The sequence below is a fragment of the Rhinolophus ferrumequinum genome, chromosome 22, assembly GCF_004115265.2.
Source record: "Rhinolophus ferrumequinum isolate MPI-CBG mRhiFer1 chromosome 22, mRhiFer1_v1.p, whole genome shotgun sequence".
Taxonomy (NCBI): domain Eukaryota; kingdom Metazoa; phylum Chordata; class Mammalia; order Chiroptera; family Rhinolophidae; genus Rhinolophus; species Rhinolophus ferrumequinum.
This window is the reverse complement of record NC_046305.1, coordinates 15,288,515-15,302,107: the sequence shown is the minus strand read 5'-3', so window position 1 is coordinate 15,302,107 and position 13,593 is coordinate 15,288,515. Positions and strand designations below refer to the sequence as shown.

At 43.5% G+C, this 13,593-nt stretch overlaps 1 protein-coding gene across 4 annotated transcripts in view; it reads right to left on the bottom strand.

Moving 5' to 3' along the window:
- The window catches only part of RGL1 (ral guanine nucleotide dissociation stimulator like 1), a 215,138-nt gene that overhangs the window by 35,358 nt on the left and 166,187 nt on the right, over nucleotides 1-13,593 (bottom strand). For all 4 annotated transcript variants that reach the window (XM_033092529.1, XM_033092531.1, XM_033092530.1 and 1 more), the window contains 3 exons: nucleotides 5,871-6,055; nucleotides 2,563-2,687; nucleotides 885-1,100 (listed from right to left, as the gene is read on the bottom strand). In XM_033092529.1, coding sequence (XP_032948420.1) covers nucleotides 885-1,100; nucleotides 2,563-2,687; nucleotides 5,871-6,055 — 526 coding nt within the window. The remainder of the gene's footprint in view (nucleotides 1-884; nucleotides 1,101-2,562; nucleotides 2,688-5,870; nucleotides 6,056-13,593) is intronic.

Below are 13,593 nucleotides of genomic sequence, written 5' to 3'. Positions count from 1 at the left end.
CCTCCCTTCACCTCTGCAGCACTTTCCTCATATGGCCCTACTCTTCTGCCTAGACTGCGCTAATTCTAGCATATTTTAGCTTCCTTGTTTGACTACGGGCTCCTGTAGGACCAAATTAATTGTGTTTATTCTATCTATGTCCCCAAACCATAAAACTGTAGCTTACACATTTTAGAAGCTCATGAAATATTTGGTCACCAAATGACTATCTACAGTCACCTTTTCCTCAATGATGAAATAAGGTGCTGATAAGTGAAGGTCATACTGCATGTAAGCACTGACCCAAGAGACCAGACTGACACTCAGCAAAGTATATTTGAGGCCCAGGAATAGACTCTGCCTCTCCACCTTCAGATGGAAGGCCCTCAAAAAGCCCCAGATTATTGTGAAATCTGTGTCCTTCAGAATCTTTGAGTCCTTCAGAAAAAAGATTCCAGATTCCGAGAAGGAACCAGATCTTCAAACCTGCAGGAGGTAGGGAATGGGCACTCACTCTGGGTTGAAGAACAGTCTGACACTTAGACTAACAGTTTATATTTACTGAACACAGGGCAGAACCAATACCCAGTCTCTGATAACAAAGGACAAAGCAGACAGAACGTCTCACCCTGGAGAAGCAGTAGTGTAAAGCTCCACTAGCAGAAAGAAGTGAGCAATGGACCAATTGTTTTTTAAAGAGGAAAAACAAATAAGCTCCCAAGTTAGGAAAGAAAATGTTCTTTCTTACTTTAGAAGAAAAACAATAACAACAACAAAACCCAGCGGGCCCTCACATACAGTCTTTTGATTGCCTTTCAATCAGATGGACAAACCATTTCAACAGAGGGATGGAACAGTCTCTAGTATCTACTAAACACAAAGAATATTTTTAAAAAGACAATTACGTGAGCAATGTTAATCCACTTCTCGATGATTCTGGCTCTCTGCTGAGTTTTGAGTTCTTTGCCCCCCAGGATGGTGCTGACAACGCATTTGGTGAGGGTATTAAATTGAGAGATGGTAGCGCGGATGGTAGGAGCCAAATGTTTGTTTTCCTTCTTATCCCTTTGAGACCAAATGCAGCCCAGACAGTGGTGAGGCACCACTTTCTTGAACAGTTGCTAGAATAAAAGAGAAATTGACCGTAAGGACAACACATTTCCAATGGCGAAGCACGTCACCTGGGTCACCTGTAAATTGCTATTTTTGTGAATAGACAAATAATCCTTTGCTACTTGATTTGCCTCATGGTGTTAATTTCAACAGACAAAAGTAAATAATTAATATATGAATTGATCAGAAAAGCCCACATTCTCTTTCTAAATCTGCTCAACTGAGCAAATGAAACACAATGACCAGAAGGAAATTTAAATGCCCCAAAACATTTTGAGTTTTCTGTCAAAGGAAAGCCAGGTAAAAAAAATCTATCTACTAATCAAAAAAAAAAAGAAAGAAAGAAAGAAAAGAAAAAGGTGGTCAAGGTTATTTTGACGTTCAAATCATATCTGTGGTGTGTCCTGGGTACTCATGATCGTGAATTATCTGTGACACACATGAATGCTCCATGACCACCTGAAAAGTGACCTACCAAAGTACAACACATGCGCCGTTCATTGATGTCACTATTTCACGTTATTTAAAATGAAGTGAGTAAGAAGCATATGAAAGGAAAAGTTATTCAACGTCATACAGTAAAAGGAAGAAAGCGGGATGTGAAGCCTGGTTCCCAGGTCTTTGCCTAACAGTCATGATCAATGACGTTTTCCATCTTTCTCTTAGGCTGTCAGTTGTGGAACAACTATAGTAACAAATCTGTTCAACAAAGCAGATGCTCATTTGTACAACAATTCAATACAAGATGGGTAAGGATTTGTGTAAAAGAGAGAACAGCAGGATTTACTGTACACTGACTCTCCGGTGTACTTCAGCGAGTTTATTTGCATGCTCATTACGCGGAAACTCTGCCACTTTTTATGCTGCTTTGTTCAAAGGGGTGAGTCCAGAAGAGCTAAAACCATTGTGATAATTCACAATAGATCGTTTTCTTTCACTGGTATTTACCAGCTAAGATTGAGCTATGAAATGTGACTGACGTAATCAAATCTGTCCAGTTAAAAAAAACAGTCGAACGTCAAAGGTACAGGAAGCCCGTGTGGAAATGAGCCGCCACATAGTCACGTGTGGATTCGGTGAATTTATTTTATCCTAACTTATTCTTTGGCCCCTTTGCAATCCTCCAAATAAACAGTTCAGATCTTGAAATACTGATGATTTTAAAGGGAGAGAAATATCCATGGAACAGGGTAGATTCTGTGTCACCACGATTAAAATTCTTATATCCCTGGGTGCACTGAGTGCCAAGGGAAAAGCCCCTTCACCCAGAACTGCAAGAAGAGCTTAGGCCTGAATTATTCAGATGATTAATTCCAGTCACATCTTTACTCTGCATTTACAGGCAGAGCTTCTCTCAAGGATTTGAAAAGACTTAAATCACATTACCCCAGTGCCCTCCCCAGGCCACCAGTACTGTCATTCCCCAGGGTTTAAGTAGAAGCATTTCTGAAGCACAAGGAGAAGACATACTGCATCCATATAGGTCAGCTGCTCGGCCACGAGATCTTCTGAGAAGCACGTGAACTCTGCGGACCCTCCACCCTCCAGTTCCTCTTCCTCTTCCAGGCTGACGGAGCTGGTGCTGGGAAATCCATCTGTTCACAGATGGAAAAAACGTAGTTATTCGGTGCCACTGTGTATAACCTTGTTTATAGAGTCAAACTGAACTTTCCTTTAGGAAGGAGAGGGCTAATCCTTCAGAAAACCCAAAGAGAGAGAACAGGAAGCCCAATAACTCTGAGTGGAATGGAGGTTTTCACATCCTCTGCTTGTTCTTTGAGTCTTTATTATGGTCAGAGGCCTTTTGTCTTTGACCAACCACTGGTTCCTAGGCCACAGCCAGAGCCAGGTGAGGCAAAGTCTAGAAAAGCAAAGCTGGGCTGCATTCAGGGGGTTGCCCTCATTTTGGGCTCTCCCACACCCGCCCGTCAGCTCAAGGACTAACCCACTTCTTCCTGAACCCTAAGTATGCAATTTTCAATTATGGAGTCGGGGAGGGTGACGGGTCTTTACAACAGAAGCCGAGAAGGACTGGGCATAAAGGCAGGTCAGGCTTTGGGGAGTAGAACGGGCCATTTTGGTGTCAGAAATGCTGATGGAGTCCTCAGAATTCTTTAAAAGTCCTTAGAATTCTCAAAATGCCTGAGGTAGCTTTCAGCTTCCACCTGAGGTTAAACACGCACGAAGCAGAATAGTCTTAAACTAAGTTCACCTGAGCCTTATTATAGATAAGATCATCAATTAGCAAATTATGTGGGGCGCAGCCTGAGGAAGTGAGTAAAAATCACTATCTAGGAGTTCAGACCAAAAGCTGAAGGACTCAGCGCAGGGAGTAGGACAACCAGTCTCTATCCTGAAAGACTGGTATCGGATGAAGTTTAACTTGCACCCCCAGCCTCCCTTCCCTGCAACCTTTCCCCAATTCCTGGGTTGTTTCCAATCTCAATCCCCTGCACACTCCTTGGTCTCCTCTCTGTTAAATCTGTTCTCAAGAAAAGAAAACAAAAAACCTAGCTGTATTCAGTTATACTTTAGCAGAAATTTAAATCAGTGTGTTACTACTTCCGCAGAATGTTTACATTTTAAGCCCTTTCTCTCTTTCTTTGTAGAATACAAGAATTTTGGGCACCTTGATCCAGTTGGGGTGGCATTTTCTTAGTTTTCTAGGAGAAAGAGGGTGCTGAGAGTGGGTCCTACATCACTTCCCCTACTGAAGCGCCACGTGAGTCTATGTCGTCAGACATACTTGTCACCAGAGCTGGCAAGGTTTCAGGCTGGCCCTCTCACCCCAGAGTTGAAGGTGCTGAAGCGAATGGGGCTGGGTTATGACTGGAGAAGGTCGAAGGGGATGGATCGCTGCCTTTCCAGAGTCGGGACACAAACACGTGTGAGCTATAGAAAGATAAAACCCCAGGGTCTCACCGCTTTTCCTACACACAACTCTGGTTCTCTCTCATTCAGTGCAGGATTAAGACATTTGAAAATCCCAAGCTAAGATTCAGAATGGGCCTCTCAACGCTCTTGCTCGAGTCTGGAGAAATCCACCCCCATCTCTGTGCAAGGTGGAGGCTGACCCACTTCAGCCCAGGGGCATATGTGATAAGACTTTATCCTCTCACGCAGCCAACACTCACAGCAGCCTGGTATGGACCTTGGATGTCGCTATGAATGAAAATTACAGGCTCCCTTCTCTCTGGGGCCTAGTCCATGCTTTCACTGTTTCTGCTTTCGACTCTCTTCCAGAAGTGCAGAAGTAAAAACTTGAAGCGAGATTTTACTTGTGGAAAACATGTAGGAGAGAGCCTGTTGCTTTTGCCGGCATGAAATTGGGTAAAATAAGCGCGTGGGAACCAAGCTCCAAATTCCTTTTCAGCAATGACAACTGTACTTAATAATCACCGTTTCGGGCTTTCTTGATTAAAAATTTCCAAACTTAGAAAACAATTCTTTCCTGGGTACTGCCTGAGAGCCTTTCCGAAGTCCAGCAACCTCCCTCTCTCCAGCCTCCGCCTGCCAAATGAGCTCTGCCTTCCACTCCCTGGGTCGGAAACAATGAACGACTGGTCCCACCGGTTCCCCAATTAGGCCCAGAGCCAGGGGCAGCCCCAGTGGGGAGAGCTGGGCTCTAACACAGCGTTTTCCACTTCAGCACAAAGACAGGCAGGCAGGCCCTGAGGGGAGTGGAGGTCCAGCAGCTGGAGGGGTGCCCCTGGTATTCAAACATTCCCGGCAGATGAAGTCACCCAAGATATGGCGTCCTTGGCAGGCAGTTTCCAATGATGCAACTGCGTTTTCCCCTCACTGGTCCCCCCACACAAAAAACTCAACAGGTACTGTTTGGAATTTAAGGTTTTCTTTGGCACTGATGCAGCTTCCCTTATCGGTGAGGAGGAACCATTTCCTTTCCCCACTGAGGAAATCAGGCATCACTTCCGGGAAATGGCTGTCAGAAGCTCCAAGTGGGTCAGCCGTCATGACAACCATCACCCCGCATGCCGCATGCCGGGGAGGGGATGAAACGTCATGCTGAAAGCCTGTCCTAACCTCTTTCTGGCTTTCTTCAAAGCCTGATGTTCCAAGCACCCCACGACCGGCAGTGTTGGCTTTTCCTTTGTCTTTGAAAATAGGCAGGCAGTCCCTCAAATAGGAAAAAACAGCCATAGACACTTCCTTTGATGAAGCCACGAGACATTAAATGACCAGTAATCTGCGTGGGCAGAGGACAGATTGCAGTGATGCTTCCTAGCTCAAGGAGAAACACCTCTTCCCAGTTTTTGGGAGCGCAGGAGCAGACCTGGATGGAATTCCTTGCCTGCTGAGTGGGGCTCCTTGTTTGTAGTGCGTTTCCATTTGATAGAAGGAAAAGCCATAGGCAGATAAAAAACAGAGCAAACTCAGGCTCGGCATGGGACATGTTCACAAGGGAAGATAAAAGGTCACCAAGGAGATCATCCTCTCGATGGTATTAGAAGAAACCCTAGGGAATGACTTCACTTCTTTGAGCCACAGTTTCCTCATCTATAAAACGAGGGAGCCAGACTAGATGGTATTCAAAATCCCCTTTGCTCTAAAACGCTCGGGCTCTGTAATGAAACACTTGAATAACTTTGAGAATTTTATTTTACGCCCCCCCCCCCCCCGGATCAATCCCCTACCAGCTTTTCCGTTGGAGGGAAACCAAGGTTTACTCTTCAACAAGTGTAGGACAAACATTTCCTTAACGTGGAGGTTGCAGAATCCGAATCTAGCTTTTTCTCTGGAGTTAAGCAAGTACTCACTGTCAGTTTCTACTTCTTGCTTGTGAAACTGCTCCAGAAGATTTTGTGCCCTTCTCTCTGGGTCAGAGCCTGGCATCATCTGTTTGAGATAATCCAGCAGTTTCTGTAAGCAAGGGAAGTGAGGGGGTTCTCGGAAGTCCTCCGCGCATTGGTCAAGCCAGGCTCTCAGGATAGAGGCAATTGCACTGAAAAAGAGAAACAGAGCGTCACTGCACACAGCTGGCTGTGGGGACTCCAAACATGCTGTGGACCCCAGGGACTAGCCCGGGTACACCCCAAGAAAACCTGGACAGGTGGTCAACAGATAATTCATCTACAAGTTGCTGGCAACGCCAATGAAGTTAAAGAACTTGAAAACAGGCTGACTACATTTGATTATTTTAAGTGGTGGTTGGGGAACAGGGGAAAGATAAATTTTGAAAAGAAAAAAAAAGGACTATAAGCTCTGGAAAAATCCATACAGGACAGAAAAAGACACGCAGAGGATTTACTGAGTCTTAAAGTAACTTCAAAGCAATCTGTACAACGAGACCGTGTGTTTCCAATTCTGGATTCACTCAAATCAGAGACCACAAGAATCCATTCTCCTAACATTTTAGGAATTAAGTGACTGACAGTAAGCTAGAAATATAACTGATGAAAGGAAGGACCTAGGTTTGGAAGAGAGAAATGCATACATTTAATTTTACAAAGATCACCAGGGTTGCAGCATAAGAGCCAAAAATGTCCTCACAAAAATTATCCTTTTGCTCCTCAAATTACAAGACGAGACTATGTTTTGAGCGAGAAACAACAGGTGCAGAGAAGTTATGTTTTGAAAGGTAAAAAAGAAAACCTTGATAAGCAAAGCCACTGTCAGGGTGATCTCCTCTGATGGCTCAGCAGAGGCCACCTGGGGTGAAACAAGGTCCAGGGCCCAAAAAGAGCCCCTTCCGGACTTGTCATTAAGGACACTGAGCTGCCTAGGTTAGGGGCAGCCCCTCATTCAATGAAGGAGACAAACAGTGGACTGACAAAAAGAATACCAAGTTTTGAGTGCTATTATTATACGCTTCGTATTCAAAGAGGACTTTACAGCTGATCCAGAGTGAGCACATGTTGGACTGTGTCCCATGGAGAACACAGCAACATCACCCCATTACCATCCAGCCACCCCCAGAGCCAAGGCGTGTTCACTGATGATGGCGGGAGAAGATGGTGGGGACAATAAATTAATGAACGCATGTTCTATTGACAGAGATGTGACACTTTGTTTTCGCCGAAGATCGAACTGACCCAAATTTTTCAGCTGAAAAAATTTTTTCAGCAAATTTTAAAATTATCTCATTATACTTCAAAGAAATTGTCTATTGAAGTTAACAAACTGTCAAGAGACTAAGAGTATTATTATCCGTATATGGGAAATTGCAGGTGTGTCTAAATTTCACGCGTCCCAATTTCATACCAGGGAGCTGGAACTATGATCAATGCATAAACACAGCTAACGTCAATTTAACGCTTAACTTTTGGAATTGAAGTACAAACAGAAGAAAAATTTGTTAACTATTTTCTCTGACGTGGATATCATGGTTTCACTAATGGGGACATGAAGGCACTTGGAACTATAATAGTCACATATCTATATTGCAAACAGATGACCTAAAACTATCAAATAAAAGTTGGAATGTAAAACTATAAAAAAACTAATAAAAATAAAAAAACAAATAAAACCATAGAAACAATTCAATATTTTCTGAATCTTTAGTCTGGATTAAATAAAAAGATAAACAAAAGTTGCATTCCCTTCCAGAAAGCTAGAAGAAATTAATCTGGGCTCTGAGATTAATTGAAAACATGAGTAAGATGAAATTAACGGACTTCTAGTCAGGGAACCATCGCTGTCTGGTTCACTTGTTCTATCATCTGTGATGTATAAATGTTTGTGTCCCCAAATCCATATGTTGAAACCCTAACCCCACAAATTGATGGACTTCTGTTTTTTGAGAGCCCCCACATAGCATTATTTCTCCTTGTTTCACCAAAAGCAAATACCAGAAAAGGATGAAGCAGAAAAGGATGAAGAGGTATTCTAATATTTCATTTTTATAAGGCGTGTGAATTTTTCTACGAATAATTTCCCTTCTTTCCTGACAAGCCCAGAATTGTGGTAGGCACAGAGGTGGGCCAATAGCCTAGAACACAGAAAACCTGACATTTGAAAACCATACACCAGGTGGACTCTTACAGAACAGTTGTGCCCTTCTCAAAAGATGAGTGAATTAATTTAATTAGCGCTACCACTCGGTTAATATTTTTTAATATTCCAGTGAGAAAATGCTCTTCCAACGACACCGATGGCAAAATAGGTACGGAGGGATAATAATTAACATCACACCATCAAAATGAAAAAAACGCATCAACCTCACAGTGAGCCCAGCAGCCCAATGGCACTCAAGACCTCCCAGAGCTTCATAACGTAAAAAAGAACCCAGGCAGAAATCCAAAATTACAAGTAAAAGACAGATATTAAAATAGAAGAATGTATCATTTACTCCTTTATCCCCCATAACTGCTCATTCTAAAATTATAAAACTGATTATTTATTGCAAAAATGTAGGTATTCGAAACGTGTATAAACTGAAACAACAAAATATCTGCTCCCCTTTCATTCTACTCCCATTGCCATGACCGTCTGTTAACAGTTTGGAGTTATGTTTTTCTAGACTTTCCTATGAATATGTATACACATTTAAATAGACATAACATGCATATATAAACCAACATGGCTTCCCCCCAGCCCCCCGCGGAATCGTATGTCACCAACACGTCTCCATTCACTACCTCTGGATCTTACTGTTCCTCAGGGCTACCCAGTGTCCCCTGCATGAACTCCCCATTATTAATGTACGTCGTCTACTGGTCTGCAAGCATTTAAGTCATTTCTAGGTCCTCACAATGACAAACAATTACGAAATGTATATCCTTGTTTCCATCTCTGTGTCCTTGTGCATTTCTACGGGGCACATCATACAGAGCCGATGTTTGTGGGAAGCTGCAGCCTCAGAAAGTCTGGGGAAGTTCTGAAGAGGGACCTTACTTAGTCCAGACTGGACGTGCCTTTAGGTGCAAGTTTTGTCCTCCCCAGTCTGATGGTCTTAACCAGCTCTACTCGTCTACCCGTTTTACCCTTTGTGACAGTGCCCTCCCTGCAGCTTAGCCTAAGAGGACTTTGAAAGTTCACCAAATCAGTTAGAAAAAAGCGTTTTCACACAAGAGAGGAATGAAGGGGAGGGGGCTGGAGACAGAAGAAAGAGAAGAAGGGAAAGACATATACAAACAGCACAACACAACACAAAGCAGACCCCTGCTCTCCTATCAGCAGAGTGTTTATCAGCCTGCCAGGGAGGGAGGCTTTCTGGAAAGTCCTGGATGAGTGCCCAAAGCTCACAGTAGCTTTATGTGGGCCAGTCCTGAGAAGAAACTTTCTGTTCTTGATAAACTGGGAAGCGGATAAAATGTGAAACTTTTAAGATTTCAAATAAAAAAGCACCATCACAAAATCATCGCAGAGACACTGGGGTTACTGACCAACAGCTTTTCCACCTTACCCTTCCTGGTCCCATTCCTGAGACGTAACTTACATACTAACCAGAACTGGTTAGTTGGGAGGATGTAAAGAACCTCAGTATTGAAGGAAAATCCTGGTGTAAAGTCAAACTTACAGGAAAGGTGTGACTGTTACACTAGAGAGGCTACCTGGCTCTGTACACAGAACAAGAAAGGAAACTGGAGAAGGAAATCCTGATGCTCATCTTGGCTGCGCCACCTGTGAGCCCGTGGGGTTGGATAGGTCACTGGAAAGCACTGACCCTTATCTGCAGAAGAGACATAGTAAAACCTGCCTTCCTCTACCTGACACTGATCAGGTATGATTTTAAATGACATAATGTCAATAAGGACACATCTCGAGATACCTAGAGATAAACATAACTGTTAATATAACTCTTCTAACTACTTGCCATAAATCACGAAAGGAAGGAATTAAGAAAGATAAAATGGCTCAGTGAAAAATCAATCGGCACTCACGGTAATCAACTCAAAGAATTTGCCTCCTATCATAGAAAGAAAGACATCGACTACAAACCATGCCACAACAAATGTGGCTGCAGGCTGGAGAAAGACGGCCACTGTGAACAAAGACCACCCACATTCACACCCACACACACTCACACCCACCCACACTCACACCCACCCACACACCCACACCCACTGGAGGCATCCTCCTTAGGACCAATCAACTTGGGGACATCCAACTGTAATACAGACTTGTGGAGCCTGAAGAAGTAATTTCTGAAGTCAAATGGAAAGATTAAGAGTGTGACATAATCTAAACTCAGTAACGAGAAATGCCAGTACATGGACCTCCTTTTCCAAAGTCATCTTTGGTGGGTTACAGAGCAAAACGCCTCTGTCCCAAGGGGAGGTGTAAGTTGGGTACGTGGCCAGGGGCAGGGGGCCAAAAGTGACAGCAGAGGGGACAACCAGGATTGCTCTTTCTACCTCAGGCATACTGGCAATGTGTAAAACGTTGTGGTATGTGAACCTTTTCCAACCTATTGCAAACCTCCGTAGGGAAAGGAAGACATGCTCAGAGGTCGACAGGAACTGGATGCAGTTTCTAAGATACTATTTCCTTCGAAGAAAACAGACCTCTGGGGAGAATGGATCCACTAGTTAAACTAGTACATACTTCTCGAGTGCCCTGTATTTTCCCTCTTCACAAGAACTACTGACGTTATGAATGTCACAATCGAAGTGTCTAGCGTCCCATAGAAGGATTTACTTTCAGAAAGAGCTAATCCGGTCAGGGCTTCAGGGAGGACCTCTCTGAGGAATAAATGTTAATGCTGATAAGGAAGAGTTAGGAGGTTGGTGACCGGGGCAACCGCATGTGCAAAGGGCCTGAGGTGAGAGAGAGCAAGACACTTTCAAGGGACCTAAAGACCTGTTTAAAGTACAGGAAGAAAGAGGAGGTATGGAGCATGATGACAGTGGTTCTACTTATTCGATTTCTTAGCCAAACAGAAATCACACTTAATAATAATTTGTTGGAAGATACTAGCCAGGTACCTTAGCTGACAGGTACAAAGAAACAGTACAAAATATCTAGTCACGCCTGGGGACCTTCAGGCATGCAATGCAGAGTAAGAGAGCTGAGGTGAGCATTTAAACGGCTATTATGCTCAAACCACAGATTTTAAATGCATACGGAGATTTTTACGTAAATGTATTAAATCATATTAAAATCCCATGAGTAGTAAAATAGAATTGGTCAAATGTTTAATAAAAAATTTTCTAGGGATGAAGTCATCTCTCCCATGATTTGTAACCTCCAAGCCAAGACATAGGATTACTATGACAAAAGGAATAGCTGTCCATTTAGAGCTCTTTTCTCTCCTCAGACATAATAATTTATTGTTACTTAATCATTAGCAGAAGATAAGACATGGAACCGTTTTTCAAAAGTAGCAAAATGTTTTTTCTATTTTAGAATATTCTCCAAGAACTGGAACTTTTCTGATACAGCTAATGAAATGGTAAGATCTATGTAGAGGGTGGGCCTTTGGAAGCAATGTGACATGCGACACTGCCAAGCCCTGAGGGTCGGAGCCAACGCACTTTGCCCTTCAGGGAAAGACAGCCAAGTAACCGTGACACCGACTCTGAGCTGGACCCTCCACCTTGTTCTCCTAGTCACAGAACGGTTTTCCTGCTTCAGGGAAGGTTGCCAGATACAGCCTGCCTCTCAAACCTCCAGCTAGATAGTTTTCCTGATGAGAAAGAACAAAGAAAGGCACAGAGATTTTCTTTTCCCCATTTTTTTTTTTCTGAAAAAGCCTGGAAGGGATGGAAACATTGTTATCCAAACTTGTCAAGATTAGCTTGCAGTGCTTTCTTGTACTTTCCATTGTACATGTTGGTACTGGTGGTGAGTAGGGATTAGGACACTGGGAGGGAAAGTGAAAGAGAATTACGAGAGGAGAACAATGCAAACAAAGCCACAGTGAGAGCTAAGCCGCGAAGGCAAGTACAGGGCGCAAAAGCCAGAGAGGGGCCACGGAGCAGCTAAAGAAGAGACACAACTCTGAGGCGAGGAGGAGGAAGAAAAGGACTGCCAGGAAAGACATACAGAAACACGGAGTAAATATGGCCGGAAAGGGCCAATACTGGGAGGTAAACCCAGAACCAACGACCAAAGTCAAGGGCGTTTACACACCTGTCGTTCATTCCCAAACTGCACGTGCAGGCCCTAGCAGCTGAAGGTGAACTCACAGAAACCGGAGAGAATTCCTGTGCAGAGACTTAATGCCGTATCACCAAACCGTCCTCGGTGCGTCCATGACTACAACCCGTTAGAAAAAGAAGACGACTAAGAGGGCCCCTGCATGCCTACTTTTCAGGAGCAGCGTAACACCGCCTCTGGAGCAGACTAGCTGGGATCCTGGTTCTGTGGCTTACCAGCAGTAACCTAACCTCTTTATGCCTCAGCTTCCTCATCTGTAAAATGGGATCTTAATAGATCCCTCTGCATAAAGTTGTGAGGCCTAAAAGAGGCAATACAAGGGAAGTATTCAGAACAGTCCCTAGGATATACCGAGTGCTCAAAAAATATTAGCTATTGTTATTATTGTTAAAAGAGGAGAATTGCAGACTGTGCGGCTAGGACTAAAGGCAAAAAGGAACTCCACTCAAGCACTGTCCTGAAGTTGAGAAAAGCGGTTTCCCACGGGCATGAGTTCATAGTTCTGATCCAGCTCTATGGGTATACTGGAGTTCAACAATTAAGGAAATGGATGGCGGATGGTAGAAGCCAGTTTTCTCCCTGTTGGAGAGGAAATTTACAAATAAGCAAGGGAGGGAGGCTAGAATGACCCACGTGGTAATGGATTCAAGTTGGAGCCATCGGTAAGAAGTCATGTTTAACATAATATAGATACAGATGGTTCTACATAGAAATATTTATAGACACGTGCATTTACATAATTCGTACCTATACAGTTCCTAGCCCTGTTAGCTGAGAGGACCTAAAATAAGGGCCACCCCAGTAGCCGTAAATACACCTAGCACCCAGATCTTGGTTTCTACTACCATTCCTCAATAAGAAGAACCAGGTCTCCTTGAAGAAGTGGCTGATTCTAGGCCTGGGGCAGGAAATATACCACATGAGCCTAGAGCCTCTTACACACAGTAAGAAAGGGGTCAGAAAAACTGCCATCCAGTAAGGAAGGGGTCAACAACTCAAAGATACCCACAATGATAGGGGTATGTCAAAGTGACACAGGAGTCAACCAAAAGAGCTCCCAACAGCTGAAGACGGAACAATCTGAGCAACCAATTAAATAAAGCAGCACTGCATTAGAACCCAAAGTATAAAGTAAATACCCATGAGGCCACACGGATTTAAATAAATAATTGAATAAATTAATAAATGGGGAAAGACAAATCTCCCATGCAGAAGTTTTCCAAAAGAATTGGGTAGATACTTTACCCTAAAAGAGGGGGGAGCGTAAGTCTTTCAATGTGGGTTGTGCATGGTGACTTCCTTCCAAACAATATAGTATGGAAAGGAAGGGGGAAAGAAAGACGTTTTCCATGAAACCTGAAAAATACTACTTCCGCCAGGTGATCAAGGCCAACCTCAGCAGTCATAAATCATGCTGACAGCAAACATGCTTGATATCAT